General features: G+C 41.8%; 1 protein-coding gene and 1 pseudogene across 6 annotated transcripts in view; one reads left to right on the plus strand and one right to left on the minus strand.

Moving 5' to 3' along the window:
• The window catches only part of Tut4 (terminal uridylyl transferase 4), a 112,328-nt gene that overhangs the window by 81,220 nt on the left and 11,435 nt on the right, over window positions 1–19,673 (minus strand). For all 6 annotated transcript variants that reach the window (XM_042679259.1, XM_042679252.1, XM_042679245.1 and 3 more), the window contains exons 2-4: window positions 11,539–12,412; window positions 5,577–5,740; window positions 896–1,012 (exon numbers count right to left, since the gene is read on the minus strand). In XM_042679259.1, the coding sequence (XP_042535193.1) occupies window positions 896–1,012; window positions 5,577–5,740; window positions 11,539–12,322 (1,065 nt within the window). In that variant the 5' untranslated portion in view covers window positions 12,323–12,412. The remainder of the gene's footprint in view (window positions 1–895; window positions 1,013–5,576; window positions 5,741–11,538; window positions 12,413–19,673) is intronic.
• Window positions 5,946–6,951, plus strand: LOC122108326 (annotated as a pseudogene).

A 19,673-nucleotide genomic window follows, 5' to 3' on the forward strand; every position in this document is an offset into this window, starting at 1 on the left:
TAGCACATACACATTTAATTCCAGATATTCAGGAGGTGGGAACAAGAGGATCAAGAGTTTGAGGCCAGCTGGGGAAAGGTATTAACACTTTCTTCAAAACAAAATACACATAACTTTCAAGACTCTTACTTCAGTTACTATTATTAGGCTAGAAAAATACTCGTTTTTAGTTTCATAATTTAGTTTTAGCCATTCAAAAAAACATTTTAAAATATAATTTTGTTATTATTAATGTCTTCTACATAGGGGTCCCCATTCCATAAGTCAGGTAATGAGTACAGTTCTTTTTGGACAATGTTACCCACCTCCCTGCCCACAAGTTGCATAGTTTTTTAATTCATTGTATACTAAATACAATGACTGCATCAAAAAATAAAGATTTTTGCCAGGTGCTGGTAGCTCATGCCTATAATCCTAGCTCTCAGGAGGCTGAGATCTGAGGATCACGGTTCAAAGACAGCCCAGGCAAGAAAGTCCATGAGACTCTATCTCCAATAAACCACTAGAAAACCAGAAGTGGCACTGTGGCTCAAGTGGTAGAGTGCCCGCCTTGAGCTGAAGATCACAGGGACAGTGCACCCAAGCCCAGAGTTCAATCCCCATGACCGACAAAAAATAAAGATCTTTTATTTTTTGTTTTTTTTTTTTTTGTTTTTTTTGGGTCCAGTCGTGGGGCCTGAACTCTGGGCCTGGGCGCTGTCCCTCAGCTCTTCAGCTCAAGGCTAGTGCTCTACCACGTAAGCCACAGCGCCACTTCCGGCTTTTTTCTTTTTGCTTATGTGGTGCTGAGGAATTGAACCCAGGGCCTCAGGCATGCAAGGCAAGCGCTCTACCACTGAGCCACCTTCCCAGCCCCCCCCAAAAAATAAAGATCTTTTAAAGAAGAATAACTTACCAAAATATTTTTCTTATGTCGTTTCTCCTTTATATGTTTATGTGCTCCCTGGATGTTTTCAATATGAATTAAGCAAAGTTTGCATAGATAACGACAATTGGTATATTCTGGTGATCGCTGAAAAAACAAGTTTAAAAATGCATTTTTTTTCAGGAAACAAAGAATTATTGACTTTACAAGTAAAAATCAACATAACAGAAATAAATACTGAGAGAATTAGGTTTTTGTGAGGACTTTTAGTTTATTACTTTGTTTTGTTCTAGTTTTGTAGGTTTTTTACTTTATTTTTCTGCTTTTGTTTCTTGAGATATGTCTCATTATGTAGACCAGGCTGGCTGGGAACCTGCTGTGAAGTCCAACATAACCTCACTCCTGCCCCAGCCTCCAAGTCCTAGGATTATAGGCATGCACAAGCTACCCCCTAAAGAATAAATTAATAAACTGAGATCTGAGGATTGAAGTTCAAAGCCAGCCCAAGCAGGAAAAGTCTGTGAGACTATTGTCTAATTATCCAGAAAACTGGAAGTGGCGCTGTGGCTCAAGTGAGAAGAGTGCTAGCTTTGAGCTGAGGGACAGTGCCAAGGGCCCAGAGTTCAAGCCCCACGACCAAAAATAAATAAATAGATTAATTAATTAATAAACAATCAGTACTTACATACTCAAGAGATAGCTGTCCTTTTCAAAAGTTATAATAGAAGAATAAAATTCAAACAGTATGGCAATAGTAAATGTTTACCATTCATCTACTATAACCTTTAACCTTTAGAACTCAATATAAGATAAGAAAGCAATCTTAATACACTACGTAAAAAATATTTTTGTAGCAGGGCACCATTGGCTCACTCCTGTACTCAAGCAGAAAGTCCATAAGACTCTTATCTCCAAGCTACCAGCACGACTATAGTTATTGCAGCCTTATTTACCATAGCTAAGATATGGAACCAATCTAGATGCCCCTCAGTAGATGAATGGATCAAGAAAATGTGGTATATATACACAATGGAATTCTATGCCGCCATCAGAAAGAATGACATTGCCCCATTTGTTAGGAAATGGAAAGACTCGGAAAAAATTATATTAAGTGAAGTAAGCCAGGCGCAAAGAAACATAGGTCCTATGGTTTCCCTTATTTGCAATAACTAGTAAGTATATGTCTGAGTCAAGCAGAAAAGGTCAGATAAGTTGATGTTAGGGAAATGAACCCTAAGATATGTATTCAAATGTTGTTTTTCTTTCATGCAATTGTTTCTAACACATTTATAAGATTATTTCTTTGTTGCTTTGTATGTCCCTCCCCCACAGTATAACCCCTGCTTTCACTGTATTTGATGTTGTTATAATTTGTGGAGGGGAAGGGAAAAAACAAATTGTTTAAATAGGGATACAGGTGGACCCACTGAAACAATGAGACGTACAAGTCGTTATGTCAAAAATGAACTTTACAACTTTGGGGGGGGAGGATTGGATGGGAAGTAGAAACAAAGGAAGAGGCTACAATGCTTGATAAGAAATGTACTCATTATCTTGCCCATGTAATTGTAACCCCTCTGTACAGTATTTTCACAATAATAAAAAAAAAAGACTCTTATCTCCAGTAAATTACTTAGAAAAAGCTGGAAGTAGCGCTGTGGTTCAAGTGGTAGAGTACTAGCCTTGAGCAAAAAACCAGCAGCTCAGGGACAGAGCCCAGGCACAGAGTTCAAGGCCCAGAACTAGAAAAAATAAAAATAAAAAAGTTCAGAGAAGTTACACTTTTGAGTTTCTCCCCTAAGGGTATCCTCCTTTAGTCTGACTGTTGGTATGTGATTTCTTAAGAGTCCTGTATAGGTTCTCAAATCCAGCTATATTTTAGATCTAGCTTCCACATATGAGAGAAAACATGCACCATTTTATCTTTGAGCTTAGCTTTTATCTCATTTAGCATGATTTTTTCTAGGTCCATCAGAAAAAGCTGGAAGTAGTGCTGTGGCTCAAGTGGTAGAATGCTAACCTTAAACACGAAGAGGTTCAAAGACACCACCTATGCCTTGAGTTCAAGCCTTAAGACTACAGTCATTCACAATATAATATAAATAAATGGCTAACCTCTTGGGGTAATTACTCAGAAAGAAAAAATTATGGTGCCAGGCGCTGGTGGCTCACGCCTGTAATCCTAGCTACTCAGGAGGCTGAGATCTGAGGATCGCGGTTCAAAGCCAGCCCAGGCAGGAGAGACCGTGAGACTCCTATCTCCAATAAACCACCAGAAAACCGGAAGTGGCGCTGTGGCTCAAGTGGTAGAGCGCTCGCCTTGAGCTGAAGCGCTGAGGGACAGCACCCAGGCCCAGAGTTCAAGCCCCACGACCAACCAAAAAAAAAAAAAAAAAAGAAAGAAAAAATTATGGCACAAATTATCACAAGATTCACATAGGTACTTTACTCATTATTATTTTTTTTTTTTGTCGGTCGTGGGGCTTGAACTCTGGGCCTGGGCGCTGTCCCTCAGCCCTTCAGCTCAAGGCGAGCGCTCTACCACTTGAGCTACAGCGCCACTTCCGGTTTTCTGGTGGTTTATTGGAGATAGGAGTCTCACGGTCTCTCCTGCCCTGGCTGGCTTTGAACCGCGATCCTCAGATCTCAGCCTCCTGAGTAGCTAGGATTACAGGCGTGAGCCACCAGCGCCCGGCTTTACTCATTATTTTATAAAATGATACTAAATAACTACTGAGGCCCACTGCTTGACAGGCACTATGTATGTTAAGTGTTTCAAAAGCAAAAAAAATTTTAAAAAAGCAAGCTGTCATTTTAATTTCTCAAATAATCCACTAAGATTAATATTTCCTTCTTTGGAAGGGAGGCAGTCCTGGGGCTTGAACTCAGGGCCTGGGCACTGTCCTTGAGCTTCATTTTTACTCAAGGCAGCACTCTACCACTTGAACAACAGAACCACTTCTGGCTTTTTCTGTGTATGTGATCAAACCCAGGGTTTCATGCATGCTAGGCAAGCATATTACCACTAAACCATATTCCCAACCCTATTACTTTCATTTTCTAAAACAAAAACAAAAGCTCACAGAATGGGAACTTTCACAAGGGTAAGAGCAGTACTGAGTGAGAGATGCTGAATTTAAATTCACATTATATCTGACTCTGAAACCAACACCGTACCTCTAAAGATTGTACAATAAGGTATCCAAGAAGTAAGCATTTGCTGACCATGCTTAAGGCCCTGGGTTCAATCCCCAGAACTGAAATAAATAAACAAACAAAACCAAGACAAAAACAGAAAATGCACTGAATATTCAGAAAAATACATGTTATGGTTTAGGATATGTTTAGGTGTCAAGCTGACAAGAAGTGCAGTTGTGATGGGTATTTCAAACTGTCAACTTGTTAGACTGAAAAGCAACTAGAGGGGCTGGGAAGGTGGCTCAGTGGTAGAGTGCTTGCCTTGCATGCCTGAGGCCCTGGGTTCAATTCCTCAGCACCACATAATAAGCAAAAAGAAAAAAGCCGGAAGTGGCACTGTGGCTCAAGTGGTAGAGTGCTAGCCTTGAGCTGAAGAGCTGAGGGACAGCACCCAGGCCCAGCCTTCAGGCCCCACAACTGGACCCAAAAGAAATTTTAAAAAAAGCAACTAGATTAATAAAGCACTTCACGTCTGAGTGTGTTTGTGAGGGCATTTCTGAAGAGGATTCACTTAAAGGGGACAATACCCACCCTGAATGTAAGAGGCACTTTTGCACAGACTTAGCACCTGAAGGGGAGAAAAGAGAAAGGAGAAGGCAGGCATTCTCTCCCTTTACTTCCTGACCTCCATGATCTGGTAAGCTTCTCTGTTCCACTACACCTGCCTCACAAAAACAGACTAAAACCTATGAAAACATAAACCAAGACTAATAATTCTTCCCTTTAAGTTGCTTTGTCAGAAATTTATCACAGGGGCTGGGAAGGTGGCTCAGTGGTAGAGTGCTTGCCTTGCATGCATGGGGCCCTGGGTTCAATTCCTCAGTACCACATAAGCAGAAAAAGCTGGAAGTGGCGCTGTGGCTCAAGTGGGACAGCACCCAGGCCCAGATTTCAGGCCCCATGACCAACAAGAAAGAAAGAAAGAAAGAAAGAAAGAAAGAAAGAAAGAAAGAAAGAAAGAAAGAAAGAAAGAAAGAAAGAAAGAAAGAAAGAAAGAAAGAAAGAAAGAAAGAAAGAAAGAAAGAAAGAAAGAAAGAAAGAAAGAGAGAGAGAGGGAGGGAGGGAGGGAGGGAGGGAGGGAGGGAAGGAAGGAAGGAAGGAAGGAAGGGAAGGGAAGAGGAAGGAAGGAAGGAAGGAAGGAAGGAAGGAAGGGAGGAAGGAAGGAAGGAAGGAAGGAAGGAAGGAAGGAAGGAAGGAAGGAGAAAGAGAGAGAGAAGGAGGGAGGGAGGGGGGGAGAGGAAGGGAGGGAGGGAAGGAGAGAGAGAGAAAGAAGAAAGAAAGAAAGAAGGAAGGAAGGAAGGAAGGAAGGAAAGAGAGAGAAGAGAAATAAAGAAAAAAAGAACTGGGTAGATAGTATACTGGCTACTTCAATATGAATATTTGCTGAACAAAGAAAGGGAAGGAATCAAAAAGAGAGATCAAAAAGATTGAGTACTACCTCTGTGTTATCAATGAAAAAATTATATAGAAAGAGCTTATACTTAAGAAATAAAAGTATGAAACAACACCATACTTTTTCAAGTCGAAAGATGTGATCTCTTTCTAGGCGTTCTTCAGCTTGTTTCAAGCCTAGCCTCTGCTCAGGTGTCAATGTAGATTCATCTATCACAGTAGCATTTTCTAAATAGTCCATCTCTGAAGAATTTTCTTTATTAGCTTCATCAATCTTCATTTTACCTACAAAAAGGAGCAATCAGTTATGAGAAATTGTAATTTTTTAATTAATGAAAAACAGACATTCAATTTATAGACAGATTTATACACAATTTATACAGGAAAGTATTATTTCCTTATATCTGCATGAATTGAATAAGCAGTTGTATTTATATAAAATATAGAGAAATACATGGTACCAAAATTCACAAAGGGAAATTGAGGATATATGCCAATAGTAGTAACTCACTGAGAAGAGATTCATAAAAGAGAGAGAAAACAAGGATAGAAAGCGAGTCCACCATTCAAACAGGAGATTTTTGTGTTGTTTTTTTTTTTTTTGGTCGGTTCGTGGGGCTTGAACTCTGAGCTTAGGTGCTGTCCCTGCGCTCTTCAGCTCAAGGCGAGTGCTCTACCACTTGAGCCACAGCGCCACTTCTGGTTTTCTAGTGGTTTATTAGAGGTAAGAGTCTCATGGACTTTCCTGCCCAGGCTGGCTTTGAACCATGATCCTCAGATCTCAGCCTCCTGAGTAGCTAGGATTACAGGTGTGAGCCACCGGCGCTCAGCTCAAGCAGGAGCTTTTGCAACACAGGGACTACAAAGTGGACTTGGATTCTAAGCTTGGGAAGACAATTATCATTACCAAGACAACTCCATAGATGGGAGGATATTACTTCAATGTTCAAGACTATGTGTTGTTGACTCCATCAACTTTCTGGATCATATTAATGGAAAGAAATATCATCAAAATCTGGGCATGTCCATGCATGTGAAATGTTCTACCCTGGATTAGGTGAAGAACCACTTTGAGATCAATAAGAAGATAATGGAAGCTGGATGCTGGTGGTTCACACCTGTAATCCTAGGTACTCAGGAGGCTGAGATCTGAGGATTGAGATTCAAAGCCAGCCTGGGCAGGAAAGTCCATGAGACTCTTATCTCCAATTAACCCCCAAAAAAGGGGAAGTAGTGCTATGGCTCAAGTGGTAGAGCACTAACCTTGAGCTGAAGAGCTGAGCGACAAAAAAAAAAAAGAAGATGGAAGAGAAGCAGAAGGATTATGATTTTGAGAAAAGGATGAAGGAACTAAGAGGAAGAAAAGGCTAAAGCATACAAGAAAGAGAAGCAGAAGAAAAAAGGAGGGAAGTGTACCTGACATTTGAGGAGGAGGATGAAATCAGCAGCTATGATGGGCTTTCTCTGGCTTTGGTTCCACCAAGTAGAGTTACTGAACCTTTCTGTGATGGACCTAATTTTGGCCTATGCTGAACCTAACTGTGTGTGTCATTCCTTCTGAATACTGGGAAAAGTCTTTAAGAGTGGCAAGAGCAGTACTAGAGGGTAGATGTTTGTGGTTTCCCTCTACCTTGGAGGAGGGTACAAGATCCAGAAATAATGCTGCTGCGCATTCCTTCTACCTTAGTTTGTCGCCAGTCAAAAGACCTCTTTCCATTTAAGTTCCTGATAAAGACATTTCCATCAAAGGCTGCTCTCCTGAGACTTCCCCTGCATCTTTCCCTCTTCATCTATGCAACTTCTTGTCTAAGTGTCTAAGCCTTTGTTTAAATTTTAACTCATTAGGCTGCAACAGAAGGGATCTGACCAGCTCCTCCTTTTTCCATCCTACACTATGGCTCTTTGCTACCTGTGCATGCATGTGTATTTCTGCCTGAGTCAAAAATGGTGTGTGTGGATATGTGTGCATGAATTTGTCACAGAGGGAACTTAAGCTCAAATTTCACAGTATTGCTGCTCTGGGGCTTGATGTTCTCAGTTTCCTCAATGCATTTAACAGGTAATTAAATGAGATGAATGGTTAAAAAAAAAAGTTGTGTGTGTTAGGATATATGTACTATAGAGGCAGGCACTGGTGGCTCACTCTTGTAATCCTAGGTACTCAGGAAGCTGAGATCTGAGGATCACATTTCAAAGGCAGCCCGGGCAGGAAAGTCCCTAAGACTCTTACTTTCAATTAATCACCAGAAAACCAGAAGTGGCCCTGTAACTCAAAGTGGTAGAGTCTTGAGCAAATGAGCTCAGGGACAGCATCCAGTCTCAGAGTTCAAGCCCACAACCAAAAAATTAGTAATAATGTATGTGTGCTCACACGTGCTATAAACCATAATCACACTGGACTCCTCTTCTCTGTACATTAAATTCATATATCTAACTACCACATTAACATGTTCCCTTTACTCCTTGGCCTTCTAATTAAATTGCAATTTCTTTTTTGTTGTTGTTGTTGGTCGTAGGGCCTGAACTCTGGGCCTGGGTGCTGTTCCTCAGCTCTTTAGCTCAAGGTTAGCACTCTACCACTTGAGCCACAGAACCACTTCCAGTGTTTTTTGCTTATGTGGTGCTGAGGAATCGAACCCAGGGCCTCATGCATGCAAAGCAAGCACTCTACCACTGAGCCAACTTCCCAGCACTAAATTGCAATTTCTTGATGACAGATTGTTTGCATGCTTACATTTCCAGTTTTGAGCAATATGTACCTACCATGCAGCAGTAGGCTGCGTGGACAAATTTTTGAGTTGTTTTGGTGATTCTGGAGTTTTAAATTCAAGGCCTCATACCATTTGGGATACACCCACAGCCCATATGGACAATATTTCTTTTTTTTTTTTTTAAAGCCAGTCCTGAGTTTTGAACTTGGCCTAAGGTGCTATTCCTGAGCTCCTCTTGCTCAAGACTAGCATTCTACAACTTAAGGCACAGCTCCACTTCCAGCTTTTTTGGTAATCTACTGGAAGTAAGAATCTCATGAGCTGGGTGCCAGTGTCTCAAGCCTGTAATCCTAGCTACTCAAGAGGATGAGATCTGAGGATCACAGTTCAAAGCCAGCCCAGGCAGGAAAGGCCCTGAGACTCTTATGCCCAATAAACCACTCAGAAAACCAGAAGTGGCACAGTGTCAAGTGGTAAAGCACTAGCCTTGAGCTGAAGAGCTGAGGGACAGTGTTCAGGCCCAGAGTTCAAGCCCTAGACTGACCAAAACAAAAACAAAAAAATCTCATGGACTTTGCTGCCCAGGCTGGGTTTGAACCATGATCCTCAGATCAAAGCCTCCTGAAAATCTAGGATTACAGGTATTAGTCACCAGCACATGCCTTGGACAATATTCCTAACAATTAATGAAAAGTAAAGTCAGGATCTCAGAATAAAATGAATTGTACACCATTCACAAAAAAATTATCTGTCTTAACCAATTTTTGCTTCTAATGTTGAGCCTCTCAAAGAATCTGTAGTATAATAGCCAAAAACATAATTTTTTTTTAATTAAAGAGAAAAGGGAAATCTGAAGAGCTTAAAACTTCAACAACTGACAGGCAGGATGGTTCACATCTATAATCTTAGCTACATGTTAAGCATAGGTAAGAAAAATTACACTTAAGGGCTGGGAAGGTGGCTCAGTGGTAGTGCTTGCCTTGCATGCATGAGGCCCCTGGGTTCAATTCCTTAGCACCACATAAACAGAAAAAGCCAGAATTGGCACTGTGGCTCAAGTGGTAGAGTGCTAGCCTTGAGCTGAAGAGCTGAGGGACAGTGTCCAGGCCCAGAGTCCAGGCCCCATGACCAACAAAAAAAAAGAAAGAAAAAAATCACACTTTAAAAGACAAGCCCTAACGTCAAGACACTGGTGGCTCACATCTGTAATTCTAGCTACTAGGAAGCTGAGATCTGAGAATCACAGTTCGAAGCCAACCCAGGCAGAAAAGTCTCCGTGATGGGCTGGGAATATGGCTTAGTGTTAGAGTGCTTGCCTAGCATGCATGAAGCCCTCGGTTCAATTCCTCAGTACCACATAAACTGAAAAAGTCACACGTGGTACTGTGGCTCAGGTGGTACAGTGCTAGCCTTGAGCAAAAAAAAGTTCATGGACAGTGACCAGGCCCTGAGTTCAAGCCCCAGGACTGGCAAAAAAAAAAGAAAAAAGTAAAGTTCCCATAAGACTTTTTTTTTTTTTTTCAGTGGGTTGTGGGGCTTGAACTCTGGGCTTGGGCACTGTCCCTGCACTCTTCAGCTCAAGGCTAGCTCTCTACCACTTGAGCCACAGCACCACTTCCGGTTTTCTGGTTGTTAAGAGTCTCACAGACTTTCCTTGCCTAGGCTGGCTTTGAACCACGATCCTCATATCTCAGCCTCCTGAGTAGCTAGGATTACAGGTGTGAGCCACCAGCCCCTGGCCCCCATAAGACTCTTATCACCAATTAACAACTCAAAAACCAGAAGTGGTGCTGTGGCTCAAGGGTAAAGTGCTAGCTTTGAGCCCAGAGAGGCTCAGGGACAGCGAGCACCCAGGCCCTGAGTTCAAGCCCCACAACCAACAAAAGAAGGGAGGGGAGGGAGGGGAAGAGAGGGGAGGCTGGGCACAGTGGTACATGGCTGTAAATCAAATTGTGAAGGAGATGTAAAGCAGAGGGTAGAAGTCTAGGCCCTCCCAGGCAGGAAAAATGAAACCCTACCTGAAAAATAACTAGAGCCAAAAGGGCTATTGTGTGCTCAAGCAATAGAGTACCTGCCTAGCAAGCACAAGGACCTGAGTTCAAACACCACTACTGCTAAAAAAGAAAAAAAGGCAAATCTTTTCATGGTTTCTCAAAACACTTATGATACAGTTCTAACTCTGTCATGGTTTACATGGCCCATCATTCTCCAAAAGTGACCTTTTAGCTGCATCTCACCACTCTCTCTCCCTAAATCTCTAGTCAATATTCAGTCTCATTCCTACTTGTAGTCTAACCATTAAATTATCTGGTATTTTTTTTTTTGGGGGGGGGGGGGTGGTTGTGCAGCTTGAACTTTGAGCCTTGGGAGCCGTCCCTGAGTTCTTCAGCTCAAGGCTAGCGCCCTACCACTTGAGCCACAGTGTCACTTCTGGTTCTGGTGGTTAATTGGAGATAAGAGTCTCACAGACTTTCCTGCCAGGGCTGGCTTTGCACCATAATCCTCATATCTCCTGAGTTGCTAGGATTACAGGTGTGAGCCACTGGCACCCAGCTCAGATATTTTCTTAAGCCAAAATTTACATCTTACATTTATATCATGTACTTTCTCAACTATTAAGTTTTTGATACTGAAAATCAACTGTACTTATCTGTATAGCACACTATCAGAATGGAAGCTTTCTTGAGGGCTAAGGCTGTATTTTTTTTTCCATTTCCCACTGTAAATACATGATTGGCATGTAATAAGAATCTAATACTTACATATATTTGGTGAATAAATGAGCAACATATTATCAAAACCACTTAAAAGATTGTGTGGGACTTGGGGTATAGCTCAACAGTACAGCACAAAACCACTTAAAAGATTGTGTGGGACTTGGGGTATAGCTCAAGGGTAGAGCACTTATGTAGCATGCATGAGACTCTAAGCTCAATCCCTAGCATTACAAAATAGTGTATATTTGTACACATCTAGTTAACTGACTCAATAAACTTATATGTACAGCCTTTTCATCTCCTATAATAAATTTAAAAGGTGTTTTTTAATCTTTAAGAACCATAATGCTAATATTCTTTTTGTAATTAAAGTAGCTAAGCTAAGGACAACCTAAGATAATTAATACAAGGCCAACAGCTGAGACAGACACTTACAATCCTACTCAGGAGGCTGATATGTACAAGACTGAGGTTTAAAGCCAGCCAGGGCACAAAAGTCCACAATAAATAGTCCATCTCCAAAATAACCAGCAAAAAGCCAGGCTGGAGGTGTAGCTCAAGTGCAGCACCTGAGCAAGCAAACTGATCAAAGTGAAGTTCAAACAACAACAAAAAAATCCCTCCCCAAAATTTTGACTTATGTATTTATACTTACTCAAATCATCTGATATGTCTTCCATTCCTGAAGTACTATCATCAGAATCACCAGTATTATCTGTCCGTGTTTGCAGCTTCTGAGATTGTAGCACAGTATCCAGAGATTTTTCGCCCTGTACAACTTCAGTATTTACTTTGTCCACAGGAGTAAAAGAACTTGGAACTTTTTTTCCAACCTGCTGTAATTCTGCCTGCTTTATGTTTTCTTTCAATAGTAAACTGGATACCTTTTCTGGTTCTGCTGGTGAACTGAACACTTTCTCCGATTTCATCTGAGAAGTGGGTGCTTTTTCTTCTTTCTTCTGTGAACTAAGTGCCTTTGCTGCTACTGTTGCTACAGGTGAACAGAGTGCTTTTTCTGCCTTCACTGGTAAATTAGGTGACTTTGGTAATTTTTCTGCTTTTGTCTGTAAAGTGGATACCTTTTCTAATTTTGCCTGTGAAATGGATGACTTCTCGGCTTTTACGGGTGAATTTGGTAATTTTTTTGCTTTACAATGACTTTGATCTCGAAGGACTAATCCCAAATCTTTAGGGCTTGAAACATTGGTAGCATTTATTTTACATGATTTAATATCTGTTTTTTCTATACAAATATCATTTTGCTTAGTTTTTTTATTACTATTCCTGTTTGGAGAACTGGTCCCAATTTCTTTTATAGATTTATCATTTCTACCTTTCAAAGTTTGATTAGTTATAACTTTAACTGTTTTGCTTTCTTCACAAATAACATTCTTCTTTGGTTCATGATTTTCATTTTTAGAGGTCTTGGACTCTTCCATTATTTGAAAACTTGGTTCTTTCCAATTGTAATGTAAAATGGCAGATCTTCAGAAGTTTGAAAAGCTCCAAATCCAGTTTAGGCAAGCAAACTATTTGGTTAAAAAAAAAAAAAAAGAAAAGAAAATCTGGTATTTAAAATGCAAAAGCTTTTTTAATTGTAAGAAGAAGTTTTTAATCACTTAAATTTTGTTCTCAAGACTGAAGTTTTTAAGCAGATAATATTCATAATTTTTATCAGTTTAAAAAAAATAAGTAAATAATACCAAATACTCATTGAGGGAATTCCAATGTACTTATGGTAATAAGGTATCAAAGCAAAGAATCTTTAGACATTGTTGCTCTGTATTATTACCTATAACAATTTCAACTAAGCCACCTGGTAGCTCACACCTATAATCCTAGCTACTCAGGAGGCTCAGATCTGCGGATCCCTTTTCAAAGCCAACAAGGGCAGAAAAGTCCCCATGAGACTCTTATCTCCAATTAACCACTCAAAAACTAGAAGTGGCACTGTGGCTGAAATGGTAAACACTAGCTTTGAGCACAAAGAGGCTCAGGGACAGTGTCCAAGTCCTCAGTTCAAGCCCCACAACTGACAAAATAAAAAATAAGGAAAATAAAAATAGAGCAGAGAAGAATTCCAACCTATATGTGCTATAAAGAAACACATAGAAATCCAAACTTAAGATCTTACCCATACGGATCTCTTACTAAATAGTACCTATATATACCCCAACCTACTTCAAACTCCGTTCTCTAAATACGAAAACAATGCAAATAAGTTTATCCCACTTCTGAAGTATACAGAAGTTCAAAACCAATGTATCAAGTACTGGTTAAAACCCACAGAAGGTACATGTTCAAAGAGGAAACCCTAATATAAACATGGGCTTTGAGTAGAAATATTTCAACACAGATTTAGTGATTATTGTAATAAATGTACTATTCTACAGCCATGCACAGTGGCTTATACCAGTAATCCCAGTTACCCATGGGGTGGGAAGTGAACATCAGTAAGTTTGCATTCCAAGAACAGCCTGAACAAAAAAATCAGCAAGACTTCAGGCTGGGAACATGGTTTAGTGGTTTCATGCATGCTGAGCATGCATGAAACCTGGTTTGATTCCTCAGTACCACATGAACAGAACAAGCTAGAAGTGGTGCTGTTGTCCCAAGTGGCAGAGTGCTAGCCCTGACCAAAAGAAGCTCAAGGCCCAGGCCCTGAGTTCAAGCCCCAGGACTCACCCAAAAATAAATAAAATTAGCAAGACTTCATCTAAACCAACAAACAGAGCAATAGATCATGCCTGCAATTCCAGCTACTGAAAGCCATAGAAAAAATAATCACAGTTGAAGGCTGGCCCAAGCAAACATAGGCCTGCTCTGAAAAAATAAGTAAAGCAGTGAAGTACCAGGGGCTCACACTTGCAATCCTAGCTAATCAGCAGGCTAAGATCTGAGGATTGCTAGGTTTGAAGTCATCCCAAGCAGGAGAATCCATAAGAAATAAACAAATAAGAAACACAGGAAACAAAAAAAAAGAAACAAGAATGAACATTTTTAGAAAAACTATTAGTATTTTTAAAAGAGATTATAACTATGAATCAGAAAATCAGAGTGCTGAATTCAAAGGACAAAAGAGACAGAAAAAGGAAGAAAAGTTCTAATAGATAATGGATATGAACAAAATGTGTTCATAGAAAATTCTGAGTGATGGGGCTGGAAATATGGCTTAGTGGTTGCCTAGCATGCATGAAGCCTTGGGTTGGATTCCTCAGTGCCACATAAAAAGAAAAGGCCAACCTTGAGCAAAAGAAGCTTAGAAACAGTGCCCAGGCTTTAATAAAGTTCAAGCTCCAGGACTAGCAAAAAAGAAAAAGATAAAGATAAAAAGAAAGACTGGGGGGCTGGGAAGGTGGCTCAGTGGTAGAGCGCTTGCCTTGCATGCCTGAGGCCCTGGGTTCGATTCCTCAGCACCACATAAGCAAAAAAGAAAAACCAGGAAGTGGTGCTGTGGCTCAAGTGGTAGAGCGCTAGCCTTGAGCTGAAGAGCTGAGGACAGCACCCAGGTCCAGAGTTCAGGCCCCACAAACGGACCCCCCCCAAAAAAAAAAAAGAAAAAAAGACTGGGGGGAGAGGGGGAGGAAGGGAAAGGGAAAGGGAAAGGGGAAAGGGCAAAGGGAAAGGGAAGGGAAAGGGGGAAGGGGAAAGGGAAGGGGAAGGGGAAGGGAAAAAGAAGAAAAGAAAATTCTGAGTGGTATTTCAGGACCACTCAATAACATATATAGGCAGGGTATGGTGGCTCACACCTGTAATCCTAGCTACTCAGGAGGCTGAGATCTGAGGATCACAGTTCAAAGCCAGACCAGGCAGGAAAGGCCGTGAGACTTTATCTCCAATCAAACCACTCAGAAAACTGGAAGTGGCTCTGTGGTTCAAGTGGTAGAGTGCTCGCCTTGAGCTGAAGAGCTGAGGGACAGCGCCCAGGCCCAGAGTTCAAGCCCCACAGCCAACAAAAAATAAAATAAAATAACATATAAATGTGAGCTAAATTTATATTTTGGCAGCAGAAACCATACATTTCTAAGCAGAAGTGTGCCACAGTTTCTGCTTTTGGAGTGACTTCTAAAGAAAAGAATAGAAAGAAAAAGATGAGTCATTAAATAATAGTAATTAGCAATAATATTGAAAAGCTTCTAAAAGGTTATTTGGGAGCTGGGCACTGATGGCTCATGCCTATCATCCTATCTACTCTAAAGGCTGAGATCTTGGGCTGGGAATGTGGCTTAGTGGTAGAGTGCTTGCCTAGGATGCACGAAGCCCTGTGTTCAATTCCCCAGTACTACATGAACAGAAAAAGTCAGAAGTGGTGCTATGGCTCAAGAGGTAGACAGTTTGTATTGAGCAAAAGCAGCTCAGGGATACTACCTGGGCCCTAAGTTCAAGCCTGAGGACTAGCCAAAAAACAAAAAAAGGCTGATTGAAGTTCAAAGGAACCAGGGACAAAAAGTCTGTGGGACATCTGTCTTCATCTTTTTAAGATATTCTTTATTTTTATTTATTTATCTATTTTGCCAGTCCTGGCAATTGAACTCAGGGTCTGGGTACTGTTCCTGAACTTCTTTTGCTGAAGACAAGCACTCTACTAATGAGCTACATTTCCAGCCCCTATCTTTAATTTTTGAAAAGCAAAAAAAGCCAAAGATGGAGCTGTGGCTCAAGTGGTAGAGTTCTAGGCTTGAGCACAAAGTTCAGGGACAATACCCTGGCCTTGATTCCAAGCCCCATAACCATCACAAGAGAAAGGAAGAAAAGAAAGAAAAGGAAAGAAGGAAGGAAGGAAGGAAGGAAGGGAGGGAGGGAGGGAGGGAGGGAGGGAGGGAGGGAGGGAAGGAAGGGGGAGGGGGGAGAGAGGGAGGGAAGGAAAAAGAACTGAATCTTTCACATTCTTTTTTGGTCAGTTGTGGGGCTTGAATTCAGGGCCAGGGCACTATCCCTGAGTTTTTAGGCTCAGGTTTAACACTCTAACATTTTCAGTCATAGTGCCACTTCCAGACTTTTGGTGGCTAAATGGAGAAAAGACTTTCCTGCCGAGTCTGGCTTTAGTCCTCATATCTCAGTCTCTTGAGTGGCTAGAATTATAGGCATGAGCCACCAGCACCAGGCTCAGGTTCTTCAATATACAAAAAAGCACTATGAAACTAAGAGTCATGGAATTTGCAACTTATTTGATTAAATGAGCATCTTCTTCCCAGCACCACCTATCAGTGTCTCAAAAAGCTTTAACTCAAGTTTTAACACTGTTCTATAAAGCAGAAGGTCAACACTCAAAAAGAAAAGCAAAGATGGGGCTGAGAAGGTGGCTTAATGGTAGAGTGCTTGCCTTGCATGCATGAGGCCCTGGGTTCGATTCCTCAGCACCACATAAGCAAAAAAAAGCCAGAAGTGATGCTGTGGCTCAAGTGGTGGAGCGCTAGCCTTGAGCTGAAGAGCTGAGGGACGGTGCCCAGGCCCAGAGTTCAGGCAGAAAGAAAGGAAAGAAGGAAGGAAGGAAGGAAAAGGAAAGCAGGCAGGCAGGCAGGCAAAGATGGATAAGAGGGCTTAATCAAATAAGGGTTAAAAACAGTACCAAATTTAAGGAATACAAGTAAACTGACTAGAAGGTCAGCATTCTATGTTAAGTACCTAACTAAACATATAAAACATCAATTCATTATTTATACAATTATACATATTTGAATTCATACTAGGTAGGAAATTTACACAATGAATTATTTCAGAGATAGATAGCAAATTATGCTAGTAGAGAAAGGAATAAAGCAAAAATAGATTACGAACACCAAGCTTGAGATAGATCACAGAACTAATGAAACATACAAGGGAGGCTGAGAAGGTGGCTCAGTGGTAGAGCGCTTGCCTTGCATGCCTGAGGCCCTGAGTTCGATTCCTCAGCACCACATAAACAAAAAGAAAAAAGCCGGAAGTGGCGCTGTGGCTCAAGTGGTAGAGCACTAGCCTTGAGTTGAAGAGCTGAGGGACAGCGCCCAGGCCCAGAGTACAGGCCCCACGACCGGACCCCCCCCAAAAAAAAAAAACAAGGAAAAAGTAGATAATTTAGAAGATTTTGGTCAGTTTTTAACCACACAGTGGGTAAATCAAGGTAGAGTTGAACTATCATTGAAATACAGAAACTAAGGAAAATTAGAACTAAAGTGTTAGGTAAATCTCTGAAGTTACACACCTAATAGCCCAATATTTTGTCAACTATTACAACTAAAGATTAGGGAATGTAGAAGTGACTTAAAAGATTTCCAAAATTGTGATGAGATGTAACTCAGTGGCAAAGCATTTGCCTAGTAAGTGCAATGTCCTGGGTTCAATCCCCAGTACCAAAAGAGAAAAAAAAAAAAGAAACTTAAAAAATGATTTCTGAAATTACTGGACACTGATGGCTCACTCCTGTAATCCTCTTCAGAAGGCTGAAATCTGAGGATCAAGGTTCAAAGCCAGCCAGGAAAAGGAAGTCTATGAGACTCTTACCTCCAATTAGCCACCAAAACACTGGAAGGAGAGCTCTGGCTCAAGTGATAGGGCACTAGCCTTGAGCAACAAAGCTCAAGGACAGCATCCAGGCCCTAGTTCAAGTGCCAGGACTGATACCAAAAAAAGAGAATTTTTTTTTAAGATTTTTTTTTTTCTTTTATCAGTTGTAGGCCTTTAACTCTGGGCCTGGGCACTGCCCTGAGCTCTTCAGCTCAAGGCTAGCACTCTACCACTTGAGCCACAGGGCCCCTTTGGTTTTCTGGTGGCTAATTAGAGGTAAGAGTCTAGGGGACTTTCCTGCACAGGCTGGCTTTGAACTGCGATCCTCAGATCTCAGCCTCTTGAGTAGCTAGGATTACAGGCATGAGCCACCAGTACCTGGCTCAATCACTTTTTTTTTTTTTTTTTTGGGGGGGGGGTCGATCATGGGGCTTGAAGTCTGGGCCTGGGTGCTGTCCCTCAGCTTTTCAGCTCAAGGCAAGTGCTCTACCACTTGAACCACATTTCTGGTTTTCTGGTGGTTAATTGAAGGTAAGAGTCTCAGGGACTTTCCTGCACAGGCTGGCTTTGAACCGTGATCTTCATATCTTAGCCCTCTGAGTAGCTAGGATTACAGGTGTGAGCCATCGGCACCAGGCTACTAAATCACTCTTAAAGAAAGCTGTGTAAGTTCTAAACATACACACATACAAATTGGCAGGCACAGTGGCATACACCTGTACTCCCAAATACTCCAGAGGCTAAGGCAAGAGGATACGAAGTCTGAGATTAGCTTGAACAATATAGCAAAACTCTGTGTCCTTGAAAGAGGAGGGAAAAAAAATATGTGATTACTAGAAACTCCCTACCAAATGTTAGGCAGAGGCTGGGAAGGTGGCTCAGTGGTAGAGCGCTTGCCTTGCATGCATGAGGCCCTGGGTTCGATTCCTCAGCACCACATAAGCAAAAAGAAAAAAGCCAGAAGTGGCGCTGTGGCTCAAGTGGTAGAGTGCTAGCCTTGAGCTGAAGAGCTGAGGGACAGCGCCCAGGCCCAGAGTTCAGGCCCCACGACTGGACCCAAAAAAAACAAATGTTAGGCAGAGTTCAATACACTCATAAAACAACAAACAAGTTCCTACAAAAAATCCTGGAAGCAGGGCGCTGGTGGTTCAAGCCTGAAATCCTAGCTACTTAAGAGGCTGAGATCTGAGCATCACAGTTCAAAGCCAGCCTGGGCAGGAAACTCCCTGAGACTCTTATCTCCAATTAGCCACCAAAAACCAGAAGTGGTGCTATGGCTCAAATGGTAGAGTGCTAGCATTGAGCTGAAGGGCTCAGGGACAGTGTCCAGGCCCGGAGTTCAAGCCCTACTACCGACCAAAACAAAAAAAGTCTCACAGACTTTCCTGCCGGGGTTGATTTCAAACCATGATCCTCAAATCTCAGCCTTCTGAGTAGTTAGGATTACATGAACCACAGGCACCCAGCAATCAAATTATTTTTTTCTTTTTTTTTTTTTTTGGGGGGGGTCTGGTCGTGGGGCCTGAACTCTGGGCCTGGACGCTGTCCCTCAGCTCTTCAGCTCAAGGCCAGCGCTCTACCACTTGAGCCACAGTACCACTTCAGGCTTTTTTTGCTTATGTGGTGCTGAGGAATCAAACCCAGGGCCTCAGGCATGCAAGGCAAGCGCTCTACCACTAAGCCACCTTCCCAGCCCCTCAAATTATTTTTTGAGAAGGGTGCCAAGGCCATTCAATGAGACACAAAGGATAGTCTTTTCAATAAATGATGCTGGGAGTCAGGCACCACTACCTCAAACCTGTAATCCTAGCTACTAGGAGGCTGAGCTCTAAGGATCTCAGTTCGAAGCCAGCCTAGGCAAGAAGTCCCTGAGACTCTTATCTTCACTAAAACTACCAAAAAAGCTGGATGTGAAGCTGTAGCTCAAGTGGTAGAACCCTAACCTTAAGCAAAACAGCTCAGGGACAATGCCTGAGACCTGGGTTCAAGCCCCAGGACAGACAGACAGGCAGGCGGACGGACGGACGGACAGACGGACGGATGGATGGACGGGAAAGGAGGGAAAGAGGAAGGGAGGGAGGGAGGGAGGGAGGGAGGGAAGGAGAGAAGAAGGAAGCCCAATTCAAATGTGAGAAAAGGACTAGGATAGATACTTCTCAAAAAAAGGAAAAAGATAATACTGCCAAAGAGTTCATGGAAGTATTTTCAACAACACTAATCATTACAGAAATACAACTCAAAAGTATGAGACTACCACACAACCCTCAGGATAACTATTACTAAAATTAATTTTTTGAGGTCTGGGAA

The sequence above is a fragment of the Dipodomys spectabilis genome, unplaced genomic scaffold, assembly GCF_019054845.1.
Source record: "Dipodomys spectabilis isolate Male_0828 unplaced genomic scaffold, ASM1905484v1 ptg000002l, whole genome shotgun sequence".
NCBI lineage: Eukaryota > Metazoa > Chordata > Mammalia > Rodentia > Heteromyidae > Dipodomys > Dipodomys spectabilis.